The sequence below is a fragment of the Coturnix japonica genome, chromosome 3, assembly GCF_054131305.1.
Source record: "Coturnix japonica strain WE chromosome 3, WE-NBRP24, whole genome shotgun sequence".
Lineage (NCBI taxonomy): Eukaryota > Metazoa > Chordata > Aves > Galliformes > Phasianidae > Coturnix > Coturnix japonica.
The window spans coordinates 49,983,597-50,011,002 of NC_140665.1; the positions used below are offsets into that span (position 1 = coordinate 49,983,597).

General features: G+C 43.6%; 2 protein-coding genes across 2 annotated transcripts in view; one reads left to right on the forward strand and one right to left on the reverse strand.

The window, feature by feature from the left end:
- The window catches only part of EZR (ezrin), a 33,793-nt gene extending 22,966 nt beyond the window's left edge, over positions 1–10,827 (reverse strand). The window contains exon 1 of the mRNA XM_015858334.3: positions 10,679–10,827. Coding sequence (XP_015713820.1) covers positions 10,679–10,690 — 12 coding nt within the window. The 5' untranslated portion in view covers positions 10,691–10,827. The remainder of the gene's footprint in view (positions 1–10,678) is intronic.
- Positions 10,828–10,958: 131 nt separating this feature from the next.
- TAGAP (T cell activation RhoGTPase activating protein) overlaps positions 10,959–27,406 on the forward strand; it is a 55,790-nt gene continuing 39,342 nt past the window's right edge. Inside the window, exon 1 of the mRNA XM_015858329.3 lies at positions 10,959–11,568. The gene's annotated coding sequence lies outside the window, so the exon portion shown is untranslated. The remainder of the gene's footprint in view (positions 11,569–27,406) is intronic.

A 27,406-nucleotide genomic window follows, 5' to 3' on the forward strand; every position in this document is an offset into this window, starting at 1 on the left:
AAAGGGAACAAGTTAGTCAAGGAAAGTCGGCATTGAACTACAGATCGGTTTTTCTCCTGAACTGTGAAAAACTGGATTTCATTTGCTTGCACCACCCATCTCTTTTTGAATTTGAATTTTGTTTGTTTTTTTCCAAATCTGAGGCATGAAGTGTTTGTAAGGAGGACAGCAACAGTTAAACACACACACACAAAGCCCACAACCTGATTCCTATGAGAGCAGAGAAGAATTACACTGCACAACACAAAACTAGGCCTTCAGTATGACCCACATGCTCATCCCCTCCTTTTGTTTCAGAATCCTTTCTATGCTACATGCCCAACACCCAGTATTACAGAGAGGGCAGCAGAAGCACAGCAAAATAGTCCTGAGCATTTTCTTCCGCACTGCTGAGCACAGTGTGCTAACAAGAGAGAAAACAGCCTCGTCAGCTCACAGAAAGCGAGCAGGACACTGCTCCACTGACATTCACTTGACCAACGTGACGAGCTCATTGCACTGATTTAGCAGACCAGTTTCTCGGCATACCAGGTTAAATTGAGAAGATCTGACTGCAAACAAAAGGACGTGTTCCCTTCAAGTCTCACTGTTAAACATTGCTTCCTCATGGCAAATAAATGGGAACGTTAGGTCACGTTCCACAGGAATTCCTCTGAGTTTATGAAGCATAGTTAGATACCACTGCATTTGCAACAGGTAAGATTAGAGTTGAATAGGCTGCTCTTTGTTCCTTAAAAACTTGCTCACCTTCCCATGACGGGAGGAAATACCACAGAAAGTAAACACACTGGTCTATAATAGCCTAAAAAGCCAGCGGTTAGTTTCAGATTGTCTAGTATGGTTGTCAGCCTTATCTATTAGTCAACTTCAATGATTGTAAAACTGTAGCTTTTGGGGTTGGGTTTTTTTTTTTTTTTTTGGTAGTAATCCTCAATATTTATGGACCAATAACGATGCCATCTACAATTAAATGAAGTTTCTTACTGAAGGCAATGTGAGTCCAGGTACTTGCAGCTTTCATGCAAGGTGAAAAACAAAAACCCCCAAAGCACAGACTTATAACAACCCATGTTGCCGTTTTTCTTTAAGAGAGAAAGTAATTTGAAGAGAAGCCAAGAATAATGTTGACATGACATCTCAAAGCCAAAGACTCTTCTGGATCTCCTGCATGAGGAAAGGCTGAGAGACATAGGACTATCCTGCATAGAGAAGGCTGCTTATAAACATCTAAAGTGCAGGAGCCAAGTTGATGGGGACAGACTCTTCACTGGTAAGCAACAATACAACAAGGGGCAACGGGCACACATTGGAACACAGGAAGTTCCATAATAGCTGGATTTGATTTCTAGAGGTCCTTCCCAGCCCCTAAAACTTTATGATCCTGTGACGAAGGTCAGGGGTTGTGCATATAGGTGGGGAAACCTACTCATGTCTGGGGAGTCATCCAGAAATTCCAGTTTTAACAAAGCAGGCTGAAATTTCAGAACAAACTTCATTTTCCCCCTAAGCAAACACAAAGAGATTAGAAGAATGCCAATCTATTAGGTTTGGTTTTGCACTGAGGTCACCTGTCTCTTCTTTGAGAGACAGCATGAAACCCTACATACTATTAAGCATGAAGCTAATTCCAAAATGCAAATTCAAACTGATTTAGCCTAGATATGCATCAGATGTATACTAAATTATACAACCATTTCAGTTTCTTTAAGCAGAGCCTGATATCTTCTATCAGTATATAATGAAGCTGTATAGCAGGCATGTGTGTGAAAAGCTGAGCAGCAGTCATTACTGCATTTCACTTCTTTATCTAAGGTCAAGGAGTAACTCCCTGCATGCCAGAAGATCATGAGCATTTGACACAGGCATGGGAAACGTGCATAACCCTGTATCTTTAACTGTCCTTGCTCCCAAGTGAGAAGATCTCAGCTGCAGACATCCAGCAGTCTCCTCTGACCTTTGGTCAGTTCTGTTCAGGTAACATAAGCTGCTCGGTGAAAGAGAAAAGCCAAGAGAGAATAAAAATAATAATTAGAATGAAAAAAAACAAGAACACAAAAATAACCCATCAACTTTCTTCACCAGCCCAAAGGTTTCCCTCAACTCTTCCCTAACAAGCTTCATCACTGTCTCCAGTTAGGAAGAAAATTAAGAATTGATATAAAGTAGCTTTTTAAGCATTAAAATTCTCTTTGTTTTTTACAACTCTAAAATTACTGAGGGGGAATCCCTAGGTTCTAACAAACCATAAAGCAATGCAGTCTAAGTTTGACCCCTTAAGTCATCTTTCTGCTACAGAGCTCAGAGGTTTTTCATCTAAAATGCTCAATCTTACTTTCTCTGCTGGCTCCGGATGGTTTACTCTCCACACAGACCAAGTCGGGAAGTAACAGGAGGGTTTAAGCTGCTCTTTTGTAAAGGAAAAATAAACTTTAGAGACTCTCTGATGCTGTACAACGGGAATATCTATGTACAAGCACAAAGCAACAGTAGAGTGAGACCTACTGCTTGGATGAGCCTGCTGCCCTCACTGAACGTTAGGACAGATTTAAGAACAATTGGTCCTTTGTTCCTAAAGGATAAACAGAGGGAAGCTGGAGGCCACTGGATCCAACTCCTTCATACATAGTCTGTTTTGTCATTACAACCATTGCATCTAATTAAACATAATGAAGGTGCAAGATGAAAGCCTTATACACCGAGTTTGTAGAAGACCTCACAACCAATCCTCAAATAAGCTTCATCTCACAAAGTCAGACAGCTCAGAATGAACCAGATCATTCAGTTGGTCTTCCATCATAAATGTCAACATTGGGCCAAATGCAGATAATACTGAGGTTGAAGCTTTCAAGTTTTATTCTAATTTTACAGTCTTTAAAAGTAACTTAATCTCTCTAATACTTGCATCAGTCAACTATGAAATGTACCACGATCCTCCTGCAATCCACACAGAATACCTGAGCATCTCACAGCATGGATCCAAAGCACAAACACCATTACCTAAGTTTGGCATTTCATTTGGAAACAATAGGAGGGCAATAACTTAATAGCAGCTGAGCTTCACAGTACAAATTCACAACAAAGAGAAGCAGGGTCTGAAGGCATGAATCATCTGACAAAAAGCTGCACTAGCCTCAAAGCCTTCCATTAACCTAAGCCTTTTATTCCAGTGCTTATGCAAAGACATAGATTCTAGAACAGTTTGCACACATACACAAAACATAATTCTGAAGAGTCAAAAATTCGATGCTCACACAACCCGTCAGCTCTCAGCAGTGTTTCAACAGACCCAGTATGAGCAGCATTAGCACAAGATACAATGATTGTACTTCTGAAGTGGAAGAAGGGCACATCAGATTGGAGTGGAACAGAGTACGTGAACACAAGGAGAAGCTGTGACTTGCTCTCAGGATTATGCTGAGAGTTTGCAATCAAGAACCAATGGTTGAAGAAACATTTATTACTTCTCGGAAAGGGTAGTCAGGCATTGGAATGCACTGCCCAGGGAGGTGGTGGAGTCACCGACCATGGGAGCGTTCAAGAAGCATTTGGATGTTGTGTTGAGGAATATGATTTAACTGGGAAGTATTAGTAATGGTTGAACTAGATGATCTTCTAGGTCTTTTCCAACCTTGATTATTCTGTGATTCTGTGATTTTCAGCAACTGCACTCTTCCCAGAGGTAGAAGTCGCAGGAGACACGGCAGTATTTTGCATCAGACATGAACTAGATGAAGTTTGCATGGAAATTATTCCATGCAAGGAGGAACCAAAGTGGTAAGGATTTCAGCTTGGAAGAAAGTTAACCAAGGCTAGGACATAGAAGCATATAATGTCACAGTTGCTATGAACAGAGCAGACAAAGCCCAAGAGCGCTCACTGCCTCTATCAACAGAATAAACAGGGCATCAAAACTGGTCAGTTCTAAGCAAGAGAAAGTAATTCTTCAAACAGTGCTGTAGCAAGGAATCCTGTAGATAACTTTCCAAATACTGTGAAGGTTATCTAGGACAGCCTCATTACGGCATACTCTGAATGCAGGAGTTCACATGTTTTCAACAGGAGGCTAGACAAGTTCACAGAACTTATTAACTCATTGTATAGGAACTTCCAGCCTCCAGTACTTCAGCAGTTCATAGGAAAGCAATTATGCGTATCTTTCAAATGCTCTTCCTTAAGCATCAGCTTTTGGCCAACAGCAGAAGCGCAGTATTTGGCTAGAGGGCCTTTCTCCTTGACCTGGCAAGGCCAGTCACATTCTTGAAGAGATCAGTGTAGAGGAAGGACACAAACTGCATTTACTTAAGGAGAAATAGCAGTGTAACATGTCACACAAGTCTAGGTAATGATGTATGTTCATTCTGCATTCCAGTTATGAATCCATTTGTCAAAGAGGGATTTATTGGTTTGAGGCCCCACCCTTCTGTTATACCTGTTCTGTAATCAGGTCCTTTAATTTTATCTCATGGACTTCGTTGGAACACATCACGTGGCGTTTGCAAAATTTATGAGAGGGATTATATGATGTGATCACCTGTGATAGCTTGACAGCCTGATCTACGTCCATTACACTGCAGTGCTTACACTTCCCAACAAGGTACTTCAAACAGCGTGCAACAGGTACTATTTGCTCCCAGATAAAGGTAGGTCATTGCAAGTCCTGGAACGTCAGCTAATCACAAACAGATTGCTCTTGTGACATAATGGATAGTATAGGAAAAATTAGTGGAAAGATTAGCAAAATATTCCTTTCTGACCACTAAAACAGTGTGAGGACTTCTGAGATGAAACTACACAGGTCCTTCACTACTGAAGCAACAAGTACAGCAATTCAGAAAGGGGGCAAAAAACGTAACTCTGGAAACTTTGCCTGCAAGGCTGCAGCAGTTTTTAAGGGGGGAAGCTGTTTTCTCCCACTCTGAGTTCACTACAGATCAGTTATGGAGCCCACCTGCCAGTTTGCACATTTCAACCATCAGGAACATGGTATAATCACCTATTTACAAAGATAAAAAAGTTAATCCAGCTAAGCTTTCACAATTAAAGCGTATTCTATATGTTAAAGAATAACTTTAGCTCTGACAAAGAACTCCGCAACCAAGATCCTACAACAGTCTTTGAAGTCCCCTACTGGGCTGGTCAGGCAAAATTCAGGCACCCTAGTACAAGAAGGAGATTCTTCAGATCCCATTTCTTTACTTAGTAGGCAGCCTGCAGATCTGCTCTATGCACCTGCAGAATGCTGGTCTCTTGGCAGAACTGAGAATCACTATTTAGTTCAACATTAATCAGCTGGGTGTGCACACACTGGCATCCCCAGAGAAGCCTCTCACACACATCCCACATCAAGGCTGGACTGCAACAGCAAATCTGGATGTTTCCATGTGGAAAAATCAAGAAAGAGACCGTGGTAGTGATGTCTCTCAGCTTTACACAATAACTAGAGCACTTGCTCATGGAAGTTGAAGAGAGAAACGATTGCCACATAAGATAATGTGGCAATTCCACACTGAAATCTCAAAACTAGCAAAGGTTACAGAAGCTGTACAAGGAGTCCCAGCACCTCTTCCATGTTACCTACACAACAGACAGCCAAACACAACAGTCACTGCTGCTAAGAAACAGTTTCTCCCCCTCTCTCAGAAGTTCAGAGTCCTGGGTTTAATTCTGACTTGGGATTTTTATTTTAATTGGCAGCTGATGGTGTCAGATGCTCATTAGTCCCAGCTCAGCACACGTTACCCATGCTCTCTCAAAGCTGAAGACAGGTAACTCATCAAGACACTATGAAGCAGTGGCTAGAAACAAAACCTGGATCTGAACAAATACGCAGAGTAGAGGCAATGTACTTAATTGTAACGCCAACCTAAGCCTTCTTTATAGACTCACATGGAAAGGACAGTTTCCTCTTCCTAGAAGGAAAAAATGCTGTGCACTGCTCAGTAAAAGCCTGAAACTTCAGTTGCTTCCATGGAGAAGCATTTCTCAGCTCAGAGACTAAGTATTACCTAATGCTGAAACCAGGTTTCAAAAACAACCCCGCGGCACAGCCAAGATATATTACTTAACAGTGTGTAGTGTGGTTCAACGATCTTAGGCAGCACTGCCTTCCTTCAAGGTCAATTGAGTGATTATGGGATTTACAGTGCACATAAAGCCCTTCGGACACAGTGTGCCAAACAACGACAGTGGAGCAGGAACCTTCAGTAGCCATCAAGAAGAATTATTCTCAAAAAGTCCTGACATGTCACTGATTTTTTATTTATTTATTTATTGAGAACAGAGGAGGATGTTCACATGGGCGGAAGGAGAACAGGAAGACTTATCTCCACCCTCTGCCCTTCAAGAAGGCCGAGAAATTCTTTAAGTAGTGTCTAACGTGAACAGTTAACACTTGATTTCTCTAAGGCGGCTAGCAAGAACAGACTGACCTCAGGAATGCTTATTCAGCTCATACGGTAATTTGGATTTTGGCACAATTGTGAGCTCATTCTCTTCCACCTTTAACTATTTGTTAACTATTCCCTACACTTACTAATAGTAGAATCCTTCAACTTCCTTTTGAAGCACCCTTGGTAGCAACCACACTAAATACCGTATCATCTGACATATTGCAATTTGTGCTCACAAGAAAAAAAAAACTATCTTATTACTGCATAAATCCATAGCTACATAAGCTAAGAGTATGTTAATTTTGATTTCTAAAGGTTTTTCTTTTTATTTCAGCCCTGTTATAGAAATCTGCTGTGAAGAAATTGAAGACCAAACTATCACGTGCAGTTAGAAGACACAGTTAAGACAAAATTGGGAAGATCTAGAAAATATCAATGATTATTAGTTTTTAGAGTAAATCCCTGTTGCTACACTTCTAGCTCTTCCAGTTGGCTTATGACAAACACTGAATTGTAATGCCATTAAGTGTTCACAGACCGATAAAGGTTTGCATTGAAGACTTGCACGCTGTCCTCATGTCCATTTTTAGAATGCATGTATATTCAGTAACAAACAGGTATGGAGGACTTGTCTAACCACTTGGTGCCAGGCACACACTAGAACATTAATAACACAGGACTGGGAAAAGCCTTTTGAGTCATCAGTTCCATCTGCACACTCCTACAGGCAGCAGCACTACAATGTGTCCTCATCAGACTTTATCTTAATTAAGGGCATTAGGTCTTAGAACACTCCAAGGGGAGAAAGCAACCAGAAACTGAACTGCTCTGATATTCACAAGTCCCCTTAACTATAAGCCTTGCCTAAAGCAAATCCTCCCTTTCTTTGATAGTTAAATCCTTCATATTTTAAACTAAACTATCTCCCCTTTTGCGAGGAGGCCTTCCTCCTACAATCAACCCCAAATCCTTCTCCAGGTTCTGCTTAGAATTTGTGTTTTCTGGACAAAAACAGAAACGACAACCTATCTCCAAGAATTTTCCTAACACCTTGTATTAGTGCTTTCCATCAGGGAAACCCCACACATTGCAGATCAATGGACAAGACAGTCCATCCTATCAACAACTAATTCATATCAATCTGTTCTACACACTGAGGGACCTCTTTCCACCACACCTCCAAGTTTAATTATTATTAATTAATTATTATTAGGATAGGTTTTGGTGTTTTTAGTTTGTTTTATAACATATGTGCTTTCTACTCCTATATATGATGGCTCTCTGCATCAACACTATGCCCCCCAACACTGGCAGGTATTGTTGGTATGCTCAGCTCTCTGAACATAAGCTATTATTAAACACATTAGAAAATGGTGCCTGGATATTCTCCCTGTATTCTCTTTTAGCACCAGAAGTTGATAGACTGCATGTATTGCTGACCTATCTTTAAGAGTGTTACAAAAACACAGATGTATTAAAGGTTCTCGTGTGGCATTACACGAAATGCCCTACTGCAAAGCTGACATCATTTCTTGTGATGCTTCCTTTCCCCTCTCAAGATTTCCTAAGAGGAGAAAGAATAATCTACTTTCAAAAAAGGACCACAGAATGCTGATAGGTCAGATCAAATTAACAGGTCTCTGGAGCAGAGATCACATTTCCTTCTCCTTCTGTAAGTAATGCTCAGTAGCCCGCAGCCCTGTGGCTCTATGTGACTGGCTTGCTTTGCCAAAGGATGTAATTCAGCTGGAACACCATCCATGCAATGAGTCAAACAGAAATAAGCTAGCAACATACAGATCAAGGCAAAACACAGTGCACACACAGACACTTCAGTAAAGAAAAGATGCAAGGCTGATCAAGTCGGTTTATTGTACACTTTGCTTGTTCTCAGAAAACAAAGCAAGATTTGGACAAGATAACATCTCTTCTGTTTCTTTATGTAATAATTTACCATTTGTGAAACCTTATGAACTATCATTCAGACTAGATGGAAGTTCAGCTTCTGAACTGCTGGTGAACTTCCACCTAAAACCCTTAAGAGCTGAGAATCAGAAGTTACGTATTTACAGCACACCCCAGTGATCTCGTTACTCTATAACTGTTATACGTGGCAGAAAGTCTGTGTTTAATTATAAATTAGGAATTAACAGTTGCCTTTATTATCAAAGATCTCACAATTATTTCCTGAAACGTTGCCAAGATTTATTTTGAGCACTCTATACGTGTGTCTGATCCAACAAACAGCGATAAAGCACCGGTACAGAACCTGGCGTGCACTTGGCTTTCTAGTACTTCACTATGGTACATTACTAAAATACAAAATCACTCATGTTTTACTCTCATTGGACTTATTTAGTGTGAAAGACTGAATTCCAGTCTGCAAGCTTTCTGTGCACGTATTTTTTCTAACAACAAAAGCTCTGTGTGGAAAATTACTTTCGTTGCTTTGGGGACAGGTAGAAAGCAAATGCTGAAACCTTGGTGGTTATCATCTGCTTAGAAATAAAATGTTTAAGATGACAACTGATGACCGGCTTGTAAAACCACATCCCTATCAGCACGAGGTCTGCCAAACAACATTGTATTTACTTATGCCAAGCTGACAAGACACACGCAAACAAGTGTAGGTAGAATCTATTTTGTACCCTTGTATTTGACCTATCAAACAAAAATTGCCTCTTCATTTCCTATGAGTTCACGGTATCAGTCCCCACACACATCAAAGGCTCTTATCATTCTCCTTCTGAGCACAGTTCTGCTCTGGAGCGACAACTTCACACCCGTCCCTACCTCACCCTGCAAAGTGATAGGAATCCTATTTAGCTGCACTAAGAACAAATGAGATGGATTTGAAGGATCCAAACACACCGTCTCGATCTGCAGCAGTCAGACCAAAGCATTCTGTTAAGACATCCTCCACAAAATTCTCCTTGTCTGCATCCACTAAGGTGGCAGTCAGCCCCACTGAAAGGTGGGGACCGAATGCAGGTTGCAAAAAGAAGAGCTTATACCACACAAACTGAACAAAGAGTCTTCTCCATATATCCCGGACAGTAGGTCACGTCTCAGAAACCATTAAAGCATGGCTGTCCTTCCGCAGAGAGATAAAGAGATTTTTCCCACACCTACTCATGGCTTCCAATATCGCCTCCTGTTGATTAAATACATCCCGGGAGAATGAAGATTTAGCACTCTTCAAAGAATTCAAAGGAAGAGTTTTTTTCCTCATTTGTTCCCCCTAAGTTTACAGAATCTGCAGTGTAAATTAATCTAAGCTCTCCTTAACTAAGTTAAATTCAGCGTTACAGTAGCAGAACATCCATTGCTCATTACCCCAAGGATAAGCTTGTCTAGTCTCCTTCCAAAGGGTGTAGCTAATAATCTTGGAAGTTCTTTACTGTGCTGTGCTTTAAGTACTGCCTCTGTTGGAAACAGACAGCCACAATCTGCTCTGGTTATGCTCTTCAGAGTTCCAAAGCTGTCTGCTTCCAAGAGCACAGGCAGCTCTGCACCAGCCAGCTCCTCAAGGGAATTACCGTTTCTAACTGCCAGGGTGGCAGCAGAATTCAAAGCAAAACAGTCTGAAAAAAAACAAAACCATGAGCAAACCGACGCAGGAGGGGGCTCCCACAGCAAGAAAGTTTGAAGGTATTCAAGTTGGTTCAACTGAAAAAAAAAGGAAAGCAAAGAACAGAAACGCTTTAACGAAGATTGTTAGAGGCTACCTGGCAACAGACCCAGCGGTAGCACCGTGGGGAGCGGTACAATGATCCCCTGAACCTTAAGTTTTTAATCACGAAGGCAAGAAACGAGGACCTGTCATTCAGCATTCACAAATACCAAGTGAGAGCCGGTGCTGTTTCGCCACCTCACGGACCTGGCAGCACACTAAGCCCTTCCTTTCGGCGCCCCACGAGCACCCCTGATCCCGGTCGGGGCGCTCCGAGGCCCGCAGCCTCCCGGCCTTGGCCGGCTCCCTGCCGGGCACGGCACTGAGCAGCCCCGGGGCGCGGCCCTCCCCTCCAACCGCCGCTGGGCGAGCGGCCCAAGTATCAGCATGGCTCCCTAGGGCGGTTCCGCGTTTGAATCGAGCCGCCGAGCCGTTCCGCCCGCTCCTCCCGTTCTAAGCAGCCTTTCGGGCGGCTCCGGAGCTTCCGCGGGACCTCGCGGCTCCGTCCGCGCCTCACGGAGCTTCCCTGGGCGCCCTTGGCGAGCCCCGGCGCGGCTTCATCCAACGGGAGGCACGACCCCACCGGACACGCGGGCAGCCCCCGCGCCTCACTTACCGGTTTCGGCATTTTCGGCGCTGTCAGTGCTTCCCCGGCTCCAGTGAGCAACGCTCATGCAGCAGCTGCCCCGCCTCAGCCGAGCGCCCTGTGAAGGGGAGGAGGAATGAGAGCCGCTCCCTGCCACGGCGACGGCACAACCCGCGAGTGCGGCGCCGGCCGCCCGGCGGCAGTTAAGTAGCAGGTGGGGCCGCGGGTGACTCACCCGCCACCGGCCATTCCCCACCGCTCCCCCCCTCGCTCTGCGAGCACGGGGCGGCCTCGCCCAGCGGCCCGACGCCCAGCCGGCCGCGCTTCCAGACCCCGGGGCGAGGACCGAGGACCCCGGCCCGGGTGGGAGCGCCCTTGGAGCGATGCAACAGGTGCGGCCCACGCCCCGTGCCCGGCCAGCAGCGGGAGACCCTCACCACAACATGGCGGCCGGCACCGGCACCTGCCTCCTCTTCAAGCAAAAGGCAGAATGGGTTTTTGTATTAAAGCACGTTTTCAGCATGAAATAAAAGTCTGAAAATCCACCTAAGTCTAAAAACTATACAGTGAGCAGGCTGCTCCAGCTGGCCGTGCTCTTAGATCAGGATTGTGCAACCGACCAACCGATTCACAGACACGCAGAGATGGATGACACGCTGTCTGTGCCTATACCCACCCTTCATCCACTGCCCTGCTCCCGCACAGCCCCCAGGTGCTTTGCCTGCAGGAGCTGTGGCCTCCCGCCCGCTGGGGTGTGAGAACAGATCGTATTTACGTTGTCACAGGCAACGGACCATAGGACACAGGTCTTCCGGTGTGCCGGCAATGGCATGTGGGTGAGCTGCGAGGGTAAGGAAACGTGCAGATCCGAGCTGCTGTCTTCAACATCCTCATTTCAAGAAAGGAAGCTTCAAAACAAGGTAACAGCCAGCACGTGTCAAAGATAAGGGTTGTGGAGACCCTGGGGAATGCCAAGGGACAGTAACAAAAACACGGCCCTGAGTTTTCCTCCAGGTCCTGTATCAGATAGTACTAGGCAGTCACTGGTAGTGCCACATTCAATTGAGGTAATTGTCTTTGCTTTAAATTTGAGAGAAGGGAGGGGTGCAGAGACTGGTAGAACTCACAGCTATATTCCCTTCTTGTTGCGTGATCCTAGGAAGCAGGAGAGGGCCTTACTGTCAAAACTGAGCCATATGTGAAGCAGCTTGCAACAGCAGGTGAGGAAAAAACAATCAAAGCTAAATGGCTTCTGAGGGAGATGAGATAAAACACTTCTGGGAAACAGCTACAGCCTCTGGTTTCAGGTGGAACAATCCCACTGGGATGAGCTTTAATCAGATTAATTTAACAACATATGGTATGTGAGGAGACTTCTTTTAAGGAATAAGTTTATGATGGGACTCACACCTTATTCAGTAGGATGGTACTGGATGTGAAGCAGGCTAGAATATGACTGCTGAGCCCAAGAAGCAATGGTAAGGAATATAAGAACTTAGTTGTTGCCACTCTTCACTCAGAACCCTATGTGGTGGTCTTGGATTATTTTTGAGGGGCATATAGGTGCAAAAGGCATGTAGGTATTTTCATTCCTTACCATTAATACCGTATTTTGGCTTGATTGAAAAACTGAAGAATTTTTATTGCAGTTACTATTGCTTCCTAACTACAAAGAAGCAGAGGGAAAAGGAATCTAGGTGACTAATAATTAAATGTGGCAACATACAATCTCTAGGTTCCTGTTTGCCACAGCACATAACCCTGTGCCATTCTCCCACAATCACCTGCAATATATGGGGAAAGATAGATACCTCAATGGTATCCATAACTACCAGCTTACTCAACACCGCTCCACCCAAACCCAACCAACGAGAACATGTTGAACCCAGACAGGCAGAACTGTCGTCTGTGGAAGGAAAAGAACAATTGCCATGTTAGAGCGTTCGCCAGAGACCCTTAACCTCCTTCCTGGGCTTTTGCCTTTTGCAAGGTGTGTTTTCAAACCACCTTGGCTACAGAGCACTGAGAGTTACTAAACTCAGAAGGGCGGCAAGTTGTCTTTGTTGAAGTGAGGGAAACCTCTTGTAGGTCCCCGAGTTTCTTCCTTTACATTTCACTCCCTACTTCCCTCCCCAAATGGATGGGAATGTATATAATCCTACCCCTTCCTTCCCTTTTATACAAAAGTCTATTCATCCTTTGCAGATGCAGTTAAACTCAGACTAGCTTTGGAGACTAGCTTAGTCTCCAAAGAAGGGATGAAAGTTCTCAGTTCTGTGGCTTTCTTGATGGTGTCCTGACAGCACACTGAGTTTTTGGAGCATGGGCATCACGTGTAATACACTACACTATCTGATAATGCTTACAGGCTGAATTGCCATTTGAGTCAGGAGCAAAGGAACATGAGAGCAGGCATGAAATCAGCTCTCATCAGGCCAGTCTAGGGTAGAAGTAGAAAGATGAAAAAACAGATTGAAATGTAAAAGCTTGGAAAATTAACGTTTGAAAAATAAGATAATAAAAGGAAACACAGTTGGTTCTGGATTTAGGTATTGGCTAAGCAAGAGAAAGCTTTTATGGGCACCTTAACTACAGCATTTTGTGCCAGACCTCACAATCGAGCATAAGACCCAAATCAAAATGAAGTCTTTAAGTTACAGGATTAACAGCTGCACTGATCCAACACTTGTTCTTAACCTGCTCTATTAAGAGTATGGCATTACTAACAACTTACAGGAATTACTAAAGCTGGGGAGGTGATGAAAGGACCTAAATTGCTCAGCAGGTCAGTAGCAGGACCCAGTTTCTGTTTTGTTCCCTGTAACAGCTCCCGTGCCTTACTGCCCTCTAACCAAACTGTATTTTAAGACCTTCCATCTGTTTTAAGGAGAAAAACAATTTAATTTTCCTGTTCTGCTTGTTTCAACTTGATGTAAAGCACTGATGAATTCAAAGAATTGGACAGGATCGGTATCCTATCAGTATAAAGCGGTTTTGCTTAACAGATTTGGCATTAGCCATGTTTTAGTTAAAATACATCTTCCTAAGTGTGATTATCCTGAAATTCGGAAGCGTGGACTCTTATGTCCTAAAAACACCATTCTTGCTTGCACACACAAAATCAATGGTTTCTTGTTTCTGAATATAGGAAGTGTGATCCCAATTTTCCAAGCATGGTTGGAATAGTCTTGCAGCGTCTCTGGTGATTTGTTTGCAGTTTTACTCCTGGGATTTTTTTCTAACTGGAAACATAGAGTGGCTTACTTTTGACAGCTTAAAGGCCAGGCAGTCAACATAGCAGATAAAAGAAAGTATACCACATTCTGAGCCACTTCATATAGGTTTAAAATCAAGAGGATAGTTTTATTTGTCAATTCTAAGAGCTGTAGGAGGAAAGTAGTCATATGGTATTACTGAGAGTAGCTTCTGTTTCGTTGTGCATGACTGTGAATAGGCAGTTCATTCCCAGTTAGAATTCCTGAAACATTGGCATTGTAATTCCTGCACTGTCACGCTCCAGGAAGAGCAGCCAAGGATCTGTCGAGTTCCAGTTCTGCTTGAACTGAGAGCTCCTTCCTTACTCTGCCCACACTGAGCCTAATGAAAACCCAACAAATTCAGGTCACAGAGGACGAGCGTTTTCTTTCACAGCACTGTTGACATTCTCCAGGTTTCTTTTGTTTCTTTCGAAGGGGATACACGTGGTGAAAGAGCTCAAAGCTTGTTCCTGATTTTTTTGTTATTCCTTAAATGAGAAGCTTCTGCCAAGTTCAATTAATGTGTTTTTCCAGTGTGAGTTTGTGCTAAGAAATGGTTAGGCGAATTGAGGCCTGGAAATAAACACTGTTAAATGATCCAGCAGTTACATGCTGGAAGACCCTTATCTTTGCATTCATTTGGTTTTCTAGCTGCACCCACAATTGTTCCGTGAGATTACATGACGCTCCGCTTAACCATCAATGAATTGTACAGAGACGTACTAGATAAAAGCAGTTTAAACATGCATGTGATCAAGCAAGGAAAATCTATGGTAATCGTCTCTGTAACTGAAATCCACAGTGGATTATTGATTTTATTAATGAAAATAAATTAAAAAAAAAAAAAGTAATAAGAATTTGCTCAATCTGCTGAATGAGAACCACCACATCACAAAGCGTTGTTTAAAAATGCATTAGGTGACAATAGATGTTCACGATGTTCTGGATTTGTAAAGATTATTCTACGCATGTAAATCCAGCCGTGTTTGTTCAAGACTGGAAGCAAATGGAAACTAGGGGCAACACAGCTTTTACGTCTCAAAATGAAATAATGATCTTAATGCATACGATAAGAAAGAGGAAGGGAGTTCCCTTGCACAGGTAATCTCTATTTTACCTTGATATCTTCCTTTGTGCTATTTTATTTGGAGTCTGATTAGAAGCAGAGCTCAGTGCCATGTATTTCAAATACCCCCCTGCAAGACTGAATTATTTCTACAGGGACCAACTCTTCTTGTTTTTAAGCATCTAACCAGAGGTGCATAAAGGCAGTGCTGACAAAAAGAGCACGTCGAGTAATGTTGACCAACTTAGTTCATGTGCTTCACAAGTGGAATGCAGATGTGTGCCTACAGCAGGCATGAGTAGTAAAGGGAGGTGAAGGCAAAAAAGCCTCCACTGGATGATAGAGAGAAAAAACACACAGCACTGATATTTATATTGCTCTCTCTGTAAGGATGATGCTATAGGAGTTAAAAAATAAACTAACAAGCTATCTCAGCTAAGAGTGCCAAAATTCAGAATTCTGGGGCTAAAATAAGCACACAAAATAAAATGTACAATTAATGGATATCAAGTATATTTTCTTTTCCTGTGATATCATACTGACTCACAGCTTTTAAGATCAGAATATTGTTTGACTTTCGTAATGTAAGCTGTTGAGTTTCACCCAGTGATTCTCAAATCAGGGCTGTAAAGTTAGAAAGGCCTTAAATCTCAGACTCAGGACTAAGTGACAGTGATTCTACCACCTTTCCAGTTCTCTCCACAGCAAAGTGCTCTTTCAGTATACGTTGTGAAGTTGTCTGCACCAACTGGTAATTGTTTTTCTGATTCCACTTCAGAAAGTGCACTGTCAGTAATGCAATTTACGGTTAAATACTGAGCCAGGATCTAGTATGGTTCTTGCCTCACCTGTCAGTAATATAAGCCATACATTACTCTGATGTTTTATGCCAGCTATCACAGTAGAAGAGGGTTTTCCCTTGTTTTTCCCCAATTCAAACACAAGGAATTGCTTGTTGCAAAGGTTACTTGGTAAATCTCAGATGGTCCCCTTTTTTCCTGTTTTTCACTCAGAACCATCTCTTCCAGACGTTTTCACCATGTTTTGCCTAGTTTCAGATATTTAAATGCTCTGTGCAACAAGACCTTTCTCCCTCTGAATGCTTTGTAGCATAAAATTGGCTAGTGTTAATAAGTAATATCAGGTTGCTTATTACTGGCATTACATCAGCCTTCCTACTCTGCTTCACTTGCTTCTTAAAGAAAAGAGCATTTCAAAGCGATGTTAGGTGCAAAAGCTCTTCCTGCTTCCCACAGACGGCAGCTGTCCAAAGGCAATTCAGTCTGCACAGGGAACAACCAATGCAGAATCAGAAAAGAATATTCAATGGAAGCTTCTCTTGTGGATAAAGGAGGGTAATTTGGACCTTGGTACATGAGTGAGACACTAAGCTGGAGGCTGAAGTACAAGAATCCTCCTGTCTCTTGGGAAATCCTCTGTTTGCTTTGAGATAACACAATAATGTTGAAAACAGGCGGGCACCAATAAATATGTAAGACCAAATACAAAGCAGGTAGAAGCAGAATGGCATTGCTAAACAAAGCAGAACACTGCCTACTTTCACTAGATCTGAATTCTAACTCTGGTATTTTGTAAGGACTTACCTAGATCTGTACCTCAATTAAATATTCATTCATGAGAAAAAGCTATTTGTGTTTCACAGCAAACAGCTCATATACAATTTACAAATGGATACATATATCCTTAATTAGTTTTCAATGACCTTGCTACACAGTGAGGGCAAACTAAATTCATTTTATATCAAGGCTGCAGATAGAGTCGCCTTATCTAATCAGCCCCAGCTACCTTAAGGCCAGTAACTCTGAAACAAAGAGGCTACCATTCCCAGTAACTTCTGTGAGGCCTCACTGGAGGAGAAGGGGATCGGGTTGGTTATTGCTCACCTCCCATACTGAGGCATTCAGGTAACCTGAAACAAAGGGAGTTTTCAGTGCTTCCCAGTGACACACCTAGTTTGTGAAGTAATTACCTCTGACGCATGACACAAAAGATAAACACCAAGTCTTGTAACGTGTTGACTAGCAACTCCTCAAAACACCTTGGAAAATAGTATAATTACACTATTTTAAAATAGCAGGTGAATTTCACCTGTCTGCAGTAGGTAACTCAGGAGCTAGGTACTAATTGAGTACCACTTGAACCTTTGAAATAGAGTTGGAGCGCTGCCTCAGCTGTTACCGTGACTTTACACAGATGTGATTTGCTCCAAGGCAGAACGCAGCTCAGTTATGTTTCGCTTACTAATAGGCTGATTTTCTTTAAAAGGCTGCATAATGAATCCTTTGGTCTCTTTTAATAAAAGACAAAAGCGAGATGAGGGGGAAAATCTATTTGGTTATACATAACACGTAACCTTACGATCACCTTTCGTGCCGTGGTTTCATCCACGTATCCTCCCAGTAATTGCTAGGAATGCTTTTGGAGTCAGATTTGCTGGCCCACGGCTCTGTTTTGACATTCAAGCACTTAGAGTGTGGGAGGATAAGGGTGAGCTGCTGCTGGACACAAAAAGGAGGGTGTTGTGTCCTTCCACCTGGTATCTGTTGAGGCAGAGGATCTGGTGACCCCAGAGGTGAGAGTTCATGAGCTAATTGTTTGGTATGTTTAATAATCTCGGTGCGGTAAATCATAGTCGTTGCGGCAATCAAACATGAAGTAGAGTTTCTGTATTCAATTGGTTTGCTTCTTTTTCCCAGCAATACCATTTGGCCTTGCAGATCTGAGACCAGGAGCTGGAAACTTCTTGTAGACACGAGTGAACCATGTTGGCACAAGAGCACGTATACACTGCTATGGCCCTTTCCTCTAACAAAGTGGGTTGTTCTCCATTGTTCTCCCTAACTGTGGTCTGTCTACCAGGACAGATGGGAAGTGAGGTGTGAGCATAACATCAATTATGGATTTCTTTTGCAGAGTTCAGTTTTAAGGTCAAACATGGTTCTTATGTGGGTGTAGTTAATGTAAGGGCTTGTTACCAGGCCATACCAGGTAATGCGGCCTGGTTTGACACAGTGCGTTGAAATGGACTTCCTAGGTGTGACCTCAATTCAGAGTGTCCAAGACTCTGGGCATGGAGCCACAAGCAGCTTCTTGGCTACTGTCCGTGAGAAACTGGTCTTTGAGGCTGGTTTGCAAGAGCCTGCAAGGGGGGCTCAGCACACTCCATGCAGACACAGCACGCCTGGCTTGTGAGGCAGTTCTGTTGCCAAGCCCTCCATGACTTCTCTCAGCACAGGACAGCAGCATCGAGAAGAGTAGGAAGACCAACAGTCCTGAGTTTAGCTATTTGCTTCACCAGCCTTATGCTATGGGACAGGAGAATGCCAAAAGGGCCTTAGAAACGACAACAAAACTGGGTGTGAATGTGTGGCTGATTCACGGGGTGGAGTTAAGAGCTGGATGTCCTTGTGAAGAATGCCACCCAGCCGTCCCTACGTGGGGCATGTGGACCCCCTGCACAGGAGGTGTGCCAGCATCCTGGAGACCTGCAGCTAAGGTGTCACAAGAAAGCAATGTGGACAGGACTCCAGAAAGCTCTCTTGGCTGCCAAGCAGCATTTCAATCCAAACTGTTTCTTTCTGAGCACAACTACCTCCAGCAACATGGCCTTCTTTCTCCAATTTGATTCAATTGCAACTCTCCTGCCCCTTTTAGGAGACTGTCCCATAAGTGAGCAACGTCACAGCAAAGAATACTCTTCTACTGTACTGCTGATATCTAAACGTGCTCTTCCCTTGCATTACTCCCTACCCTCTACCCCTATTGCCTGAAATAACTGCTCACTCATCACTGCAGTGGGTTTAGCTGTGTTGTACGGATCTGTACAGATAAGAAACAATATCCTTTAGATAACAGCACAGACTCTTGCACAAAGTTCCTCCTTGTCTCAGAGTTCAGTCTGCACCCTTATTTAAAAAAAAGAGACAGCAAAAGAAAAAAAAGGAAAAAGATTTTGTATAGGAATTATATTAAAATGCAGCATGCAATACAGTTAGTGCAGTGCTTAAGGACTTTTGCAATAGCACTGTTGTTTCAAGTAAGATTATGGAGACCATTTCACCATAGTAGCCAATGGGGAGTATTTGAAATGATTTCTTCTTTCTATGCTTCAACAAGCAATTAAGTATTATGTTTCAAATGCCACTACGCAGCAATGGTGAGTAAATAATGGCTTAAATAAGAAGCAAGAAAAAGTTTTGTTTGCTTTTGTAGGTGTTAAATTTCAGCAGAACAATCTAACTCAAACAAAGCCCCAAACAAAAGTTATTGGCATTCCTATCTGACAAACTGAGTTTCATGGTAGACAAGGCAAATAATCAAAATTCTCTCTCCTAGCCCTGAAATCTCTGACCACTGATATTAACCGTGGCTGTAAAATTGAGGCTGAGGTTTTTAACTTTGAATATAATGTTTGTCTTTGAGTTGTTAACGCTTCAGCAAAACAACTGCAGCAACTGCACGTGCTTAAACAACGTATTTCTGTAATTAGTATCCTTAAAGAACCCAGTAAAACTTGCAGTGACAAGCACATTGCAGGGTTGAGATGTGAACGTAGGTTATTCCTGTTCTTCCAATAAACACAGCTTTTCCTCCCTTGAGAAAAAAACAACGCAGTGCTGCATATCCAGCACCCAGATGTATTCCAACTCACAGCCTAAAAGCAATCTCAGAACTTTGGGGGAAAAAAAAGGTAACTGGATCATTTTTAGACCAAGAAACTAATTCTGTGGAACCTATTTGTGGCAAACTCAGCCGTAGTGAAACTACTTGCAGAGAAGAGAATGAAAGCTCCAAGCTGTTTCATTGCAAGCAAGCGGTGGTTGCAAGTGCCTCCCTTCCCACAGCTCTCAGACTTGCAGTCCTGCTTCAGTGTCAGAGCTCTGCAGTCCAGATCAGGCCTGTAACCCAGAGGTTTTACAGAGAAAATTCTGTGACTTCAGCACAGGTTCCCATTGCAATTCTTAATTGGTTACTTTAGATTACTGTCTCAGCCAAGCCTTGTTAATGTGAAATGATAACCTTGAACTGTGTTTGTGGTTTAAGCATTATCCAAAGCCCTGCACGCAGCATACAGGGACAAAGTCAGAAATTCTTTTGCACTTGTGTGAGGTCAGAGTCAGACTGATTCTGTCAGTCTGAGCATAGGATCACAGTAATCCACCTGTTTAATGGGCCTTATCAAACAGCAGGTTAAGAGTTCGTGCATGCTCTTTTGGATTTAGTAAGGGTTTACAGGTCTGATGCTGCTCCTTTTAGTCATGGTGCTATTAACTTATTCTGCAATCTTAAACACAACTAAGGGTGGAAGAGGTGAGCTCTCTCTTCTTTAAGGAACTAAGATGATATGAATGGAACAAACTAGGGACTGGGCAACTATACGAATCTTGTTTCAATTGCCACAGAGTACCACAGACTGATGATAATCTTTCTAGTCCTACTGGCCTGTGCTATTTCTGATAAAGGGCTGACAATAGCAGGACACAGGGAAATGGTTTTAAGTTGAAGGAGGGAAGATTTAGGTTGGATGTTAGGGGGAAGTTGTTCACTAGGAGAGTGGTTAGGCCCTGGAACAGGCTGCCCAGGGAGGTTGTGGATGCCCCGTCCTTGGAGGTGTTCAAGGCCAGGTTGGACGGGGCCCTGGGCAACCTGATCTAGTAACTGTATGTTTGGTGGCCCTGCCGGGCAGGGGGGTTGGAACTACATGATCCTTGAGGTCCCTTCCAACCCGGGTCATTCTGTGATTCTGTGATACAAAATGATGTTTGGTGGCAGTGCTCACACAAGGGAAGTTGGTCAGACTTGGCTATACATGAGCAAAAACAAAGAGAGAGAGGGTAAACGTGAAGCTACTGTTTGAATTACTGAAGTTTCTCCTTCACCCCTCCCTTAAGGATTATCATGTACATAAGATTTCCAGCTTGGAGCTACATACCTCACCCTACATGCTGCTTCCCGGGATCCTCAAAAGCCTGGCTGCTCTGCTTGATTATGTACTGAGGGCCATAGTTCTTACCTCAGATGAGGAGGGACAGGAGAAGGTGGTGGAGTGAGGCATAGAGCAACACTTCTTGTTCCTAGGAAGGAAGGAAGGTGTGACTCACCATGAATTTGTCTGAAAATCTCTTTCCCCTGTCAATATTCAGTAACCAAGAAGGAGGTTTCTCAGGTAGGAATTGCTTGGAGTTACCCATCCAGGCCCTGCCACAATGACTGGGCATGGTGGGAATGAGAGCTTTGTGTGAAGGCAGTTAATTAAACCCTTGCTATAAACAGGGTGTGATGGCTGGAGGTGCTCTGTGCTAGGAACAGGCTGCTGTGAGACACTTGAGGACCTTCACTGTCACGGGTGCATGGGGCAGCACATGCAAGAAAGAGCCTGCTACAGCAGCCAGCAAACACTTTATTCACAGCATAACAACTTTTACTATTCTTCATGACTTTTTTCATTAATTATTAATAATTAATATGGCCCTGAGTAGAATGTACCCCCAAGTAAAGGAAGTAACTTACGGCCTGCTTTACAGTGGTGCCATGTAAATACTTTGTTGCATGAAGTACTGCATTTCTATGGGAGTACTGGCACACACAGGTGAGCAAACACAACACTTCAGAGGAAACCAAGCACTTTTAGTCCAGCCTGAGCACTCTCTGTTACCAGCCTGCAGCCACGTGAAAGTAAAGCAACATTGTTAATGATAAAAATGAGGAACTGAAAATAGTTCTAGCATGCATTCTTAAACTCAATGTTTGTCTTATTTCTATACAGCATCTGCTTCATGCAGCTTGAATGCAGCACTGGACTCTGAAATCGATTACAAATACATCAACAACTGTAACCTAAAATCAGCACCTTTCATGACTATAACCCGCATTTTACATTTGACACAAGTCCTCGTGTAATTCTTAGTGAAGTCAGTGGTAGCTGGACAATCAGTTTCAGAGGATAAGCCCCAGGTTCTGAAATCCTGTAACAGAAGGTGGACAAGCAGTAAAAGTTTCTGCAAAGTTTATGTATTAGGCTGTAACTCCACTTGCCAAAAGCATGATCTGAATCAGGATACAGTGTGAACTGAACCAGTTGAAGTCCAGGTCTAGTTTTACTGTAGATGCTAGCAGACAAGTCTCTAGAAAGTCCTTCTGTCCTGTCTGTGTGCTAAGGATGTGGTAGGTCTATCCCCTGGCAGAAGCCATCCAGGATCCCTTTGGCTCAGGCTCCAGATTAACACGGATCATCTCTGCACAGACAAATTCCTTGGGAGATGAAGGGTTTGCACAAGTATCACCAGGCCACACAAATACGTTGCTGCATTTCAAACCTGTTTCACTGCCAGAAATTGCAGTGTACAGACTTTCCTTTTGTTTGGGGATTTCCCACATCTATCTCCACACAGCTCAACATCCTCCCATTAACTACATCCAAGAACTCTATGGATGGTGATTCCTGGAAGATTTAAGGGAGGCAATTATCTTTGCTTGGCAAGTCTTGTGCTTGGTTTGTCAAGCTAATTCTGCCCAGGGAGGTTGTGGATGCCCCGTCCTTGGAGGTGTTCAAGGCCAGGTTGGACGGGGCCCTGGGCAACCTCATCTAGTAAATGTGTATGTTTGGTGGCCCTGCCGGGCAGGGGGGTTGGAACTACATGATCCTTGAGGTCCCTTCCAACCCGGTCATTCTGTGATTCTGTAATACTTGAGCTGTGCCTTTTTCAGAATGCTTTCTTATGTAACAGAGTTTGATTAACTGGAGAAAAATCCACACCCACAAAAGAATATCAGGCAATTTCAACTTGACTGTCCTCCCAGAACGGACTGGCACACAGCACTTACTGTTGAGCTCTTTGACCACATAAAATAGCAATCTTATCTTTCTGTGTTCCCAGTGGAGCTTTCTGAGCTTAGCATCGGGCACATACCAGCAGACCTACTGGAGGCAAGAGGGACTGCAGCTCCTGAAAACATACATCTCAACTATAATCACAAGCAGCTTCTATAAATACAGAGTAAGAAAATAACACGTCTTTTATCTGCCAGGTGTTCCGGCAGCTATTTTTGAGTGGCGCCAAGACCTGATAACATATTTAGCCTGTGTGGTAAATGTTCACAAAGTGGTTGCACTACATGCCAAAAATAAATCTCCAGTGGCCCGAGCTGTGCCACCTCCTGTGCTCTATGGTGAGGAGCCCTCACCTGGAGCACTGTGTCCAGATATGTGCGGGACTATATCTGGTCCTCTGGATGTGCTCAAAAAATGACGCATGCGCAGAAGCAGCACCGCTGGCGCCACACCTCAGCCGCCACCCCAGCACCCAGAGCGGGGAGGCGCAGGGGGGACTTTGTCCCGGGAGAGCCGCTGTCGTCACGCGGGCGGCAGCCAATGAGCGGGCGCGATTAAAATAGCGCACTATAAAGAGCGGCCCCGCCTTGGGTTGTAATGGTGGTTTAGTCACGGCGCCGGGCTGAGGCGGGAACACGCCCTGAGGGGCTGCCTCAGGCACACCTGTGTGGGGCCATCAGGAGCCTCGCTCCTCTCATGGATGCGGTGGTCCTTCCTGCTACGTTTAGTACGTGGACAGGAAAATGTGAGCAATATGCTGACTTCATGGCTGTACTCAGACTGCAAGTGCTGTGGCTCACTTAGGAGATGTGTTCATCCTTGCTGCAACTCGCTGCTTCTGTGGAAACAGCCCTAGCACAGCTTGAGCTAAGCTATGGGGGTTTTGTTGCACCTCTAATTACATACATTGCATTGCTACTATTAGTATTACTATTACTACTAGCTATTACAGCTAGGTTATCTCTGCTGGCATCATCAGGGGTTTTTTGGTGAGTTAATAGCACATATTTGCTACTTGGGAAGGTCAGCGACGCATCTTACATGCTTATAGATACACACATGCTTTAACCCAGCTGAATTCTCTAGATATGAGTTTTGTTCTATCATATAGATAGATATGATTCAATTTTGTATATATATATATATGTATATATATATACATATAAAGTTTCCACAGGATTTAGGGGGAAGTATTTACTGGAATGTTTCACGTGGGAGGAGGGAGGAAAGAGGGATCACCTGAGATGATGAGGAGACAGGTTCAAAAGAAGACACCTCTTCACAAAATGCACTTAAATCTTGGAACTCATCGCTACACGATGTTGGAAATGTGAGAAGTTCAAAAAGCAATTAGGTACAATCATAAAAGAAGAATCCATGCAGTTCAACACAAACACTTGTGATTCAGATTCAGGACCTCTTTGAGGTGCAAATGCGCATCCTGCGGAAGCATTTTGGGAGGCAGCCTGCCCCATCCTCCCTCTGTCATTAGGTGGATGCTGTCAGCTGCTGCAGGAGATGGGTATGGAAATACTGCTCTGCACAGGCATCCCTGTGTTTAACTGTCATTTCATTCAAAAGCCTTCTGCAGTCTTTAATAAATAATAAACAGCAATGTTGGTGATAAACTTGTATGTTACCAGAATATTTATGTCCTTCTGTGCCTGTTCTTCCCTGCCTGTTGCTTTGACTGTACGCGGGAAGAGAAAGGAAGGTTGTCTCTGTTTGTTTGTATGACACCATGTAAGCTGAGCACTGACTTGTGTCTGTGGTTTCCAGCATCTTAGACATGAATAAGTATGATTGATCTGAGCCAGACCTGCAATAGCTTGTATTTATTGTCTAGGAGCATGGGACTGGACGTTGTGAACCCACTGGCAATGAAGCTAAGATCAAGGGTGAGACATCGGTGTAGCAGAACAGATGTGAAGGCTGCATAGTGCCCACGTCCTCCTCTACCCCATGTCACCTCTAACAGGATCAATGCTGGTTCTATATCTGCCCCACTGAAAGCTGGTGGTGGCTTCTGCCTGCAGACAGGCTGTACACACTGAAGGTCTTATACTCCATGTCCACACAACTACCTTTGTGTTGGATAACTTCTGCAGAAAGAACAGGGTGTAGAGGTGTAAGGGGGTGTAAAGGGACTTGGGGGGGTTGAGCGTGCACCTGCTGAGGACCACGCACTGACTGAAGGCTCAGAAATTGGGTCAGCTGGGCTCACTCCTCAGGTTTTTCCTTGTAGCTGGGAGATACAGTTGCTGTGATGTGTGATGTAGGTAGTGCAAGTGATTCCAAGGAGTATCCTTTACATAGGATTTCATAGCAGCGCACAGATCTCTGGCTCAGAGGCACAGCCTACCACAGACATGAAGATCCAGCTCAGGATGGCTGCGGGTAACCCAGCAAGAGCCAAATGATAAACCTGTTCTTTTTCCTATTTAAGCTGCATTTCAGGTTGCTCTGTTGATTTTGCAGGAGACTGGAGAGAGGCTGCATGCATTCATGATGAGAGTCAGCATGTGCTTATAGATGTTGATAATGAAAGCCAGTCCTGCTGCGGAGTCACGTTTCCTGTATTCATCTGTTTTGCTGGTAACTATGCAGAGCATGGCTTCAGCAGCCCTTCAGAAGTAACAGTTTCATTAAGGATGAGCAGTTCTTCAACCGCTTAAGTGTGCAAGTGCACCTGGGACTCAGATGCTTTATATAGAGCCTTTCTCCAGGAGTCCACATTGTCTATCTACCACAGTCACCTTCTGTGCAGCCTGCAGCTGTCCCCAGCAAGAACCACAGCACCACAGTCCCAGCTGGCTCCAAGACCATCCTCAGTGCTGACTGCATAGAATAGGGACCTATGGGACTCTCCATAGGCACCAGTGAGTTCTGCAATATAAGAACCTTGAGGGAAATCCTAATGTTTGTGGGTTTGCTTTGCCGCATCAGTAAAATACCTTAGAACACATCTAGGAAGTTTGAAAACCACAAGTAGAAAATGTGACATTGTTGTCACGCTCCTCACACTGCCTGCAGCATAGCTATTAATTCTGTCCAGTTTTTGAGTTGATTCACTGCTTGTTAATTCAATCCATCTCGTGTGTTTTCACAGCTAATGAATACCCTTACCTGGACCGCACTGGAAGGTTGTGAGGGGCAGCGGTGCACCTGAGAGGAAGTCAAATCATAATATAATTAATATAATTGTCATATTATTTATTACGTTAGCTAGAAAGAGACAGAACAAGTAGGGCTCCTATGTAAATTCTGATCCTGTTGCTAACTTTAAGTTAACAAATCCCCATTCAGCCAGGCTGAGAGCAGAGCACAATAATGTTCAGCCCTTAGATACCGACATAAGAACAGTCTGTACCATAGCTTAGGGCTAGAAGAATTGGTTTCCCTATTCTATTACATTCTGCAACACTACAGCAGTCGGAGGGGAAAATCACAAGCAGCATTAAATGGGACACTTCAGGTTGGCCTTGTAGTCTCTTGACAATTACACGCCATCAACAAACTCTTCACATTCTTCGTTCCCCTTCTCCCCCCCCTAAAAAAAAGAGTTATTGTTCTGAAATCAGGAGCATACTTTTCTAGATATGACTAATCTTACTTTCTTCTGTATGGTTGCGCATAGTTCACATTACTTCAGGTGAGTGAGGATATCAGATATGACGTATGTGCTTGGAATTTCTCTCGAACACGGACTTGACCTTTCATAAACCGATCTTTTTTAATCCTCGCAGTAGATACAATTCATTCTTTTCTCTTACAGCTACTTGAGAATGCAAAGTCTGTCAGTGATGGTTTAGATGCAGCAGTTAACACTCTCTTAATTTTCCAGCTGACAAAGCTGAAAGAAGAAGAGGCAGAAGATCTTCCATCTGCCTTTCCCTTTGCACACTTTCCAAAACAAATATCCAAGTCAGCATTTGGTTGAACCCTCTTGCAAATACCTACAGCAGTCCTCCTAGCGATGCTAAGCCTCCTGTAAAAATACGATAAGGAGTCTATTCACTGGTGACTAATCCATAAAACAGACTAATAATGCTCCACCAGAGGAGCTAAAACATTTACAGGTATCACAGGCCACACCTTAATGTCCTTTCCATTTATTTTTATCCAGTTGATGTCAGCCATATTGAGGCTGGTTTATATGAAGTCACAGAATCACAGAATGACCCGGGTTGGAAGGGACCTCAAGGATCATGTAGTTCCAACCCCCCTGCCTGGCAGGGCCACCAAACATACACATTTACTAGATCAGGTTGCCCAGGGCCCCGTCCAACCTGGTCTTGAACACCTCCAAGGACGGGGCATCCACAACCTTCCTGGGCAGCCTGTTCCAGGGCCTAACCACTCTCCTAGTGAAGAACTTCCCCCTAACATCCAACCTAAATCTTCCCTCTTTCAACTTTAAACAATTTCCCCATGTCCTGCTATATATAAGTCGTGATAGTCTTCGCCATTGTGGGAACAAAACCATTGTGAAATCTTGGTCTCATTGATTTCAATACCTAAAATGAAGTTTCATCACCAGTCGTTTTTCATGTGTGTCATTAAAGAGGACTGAGAAACTGCTC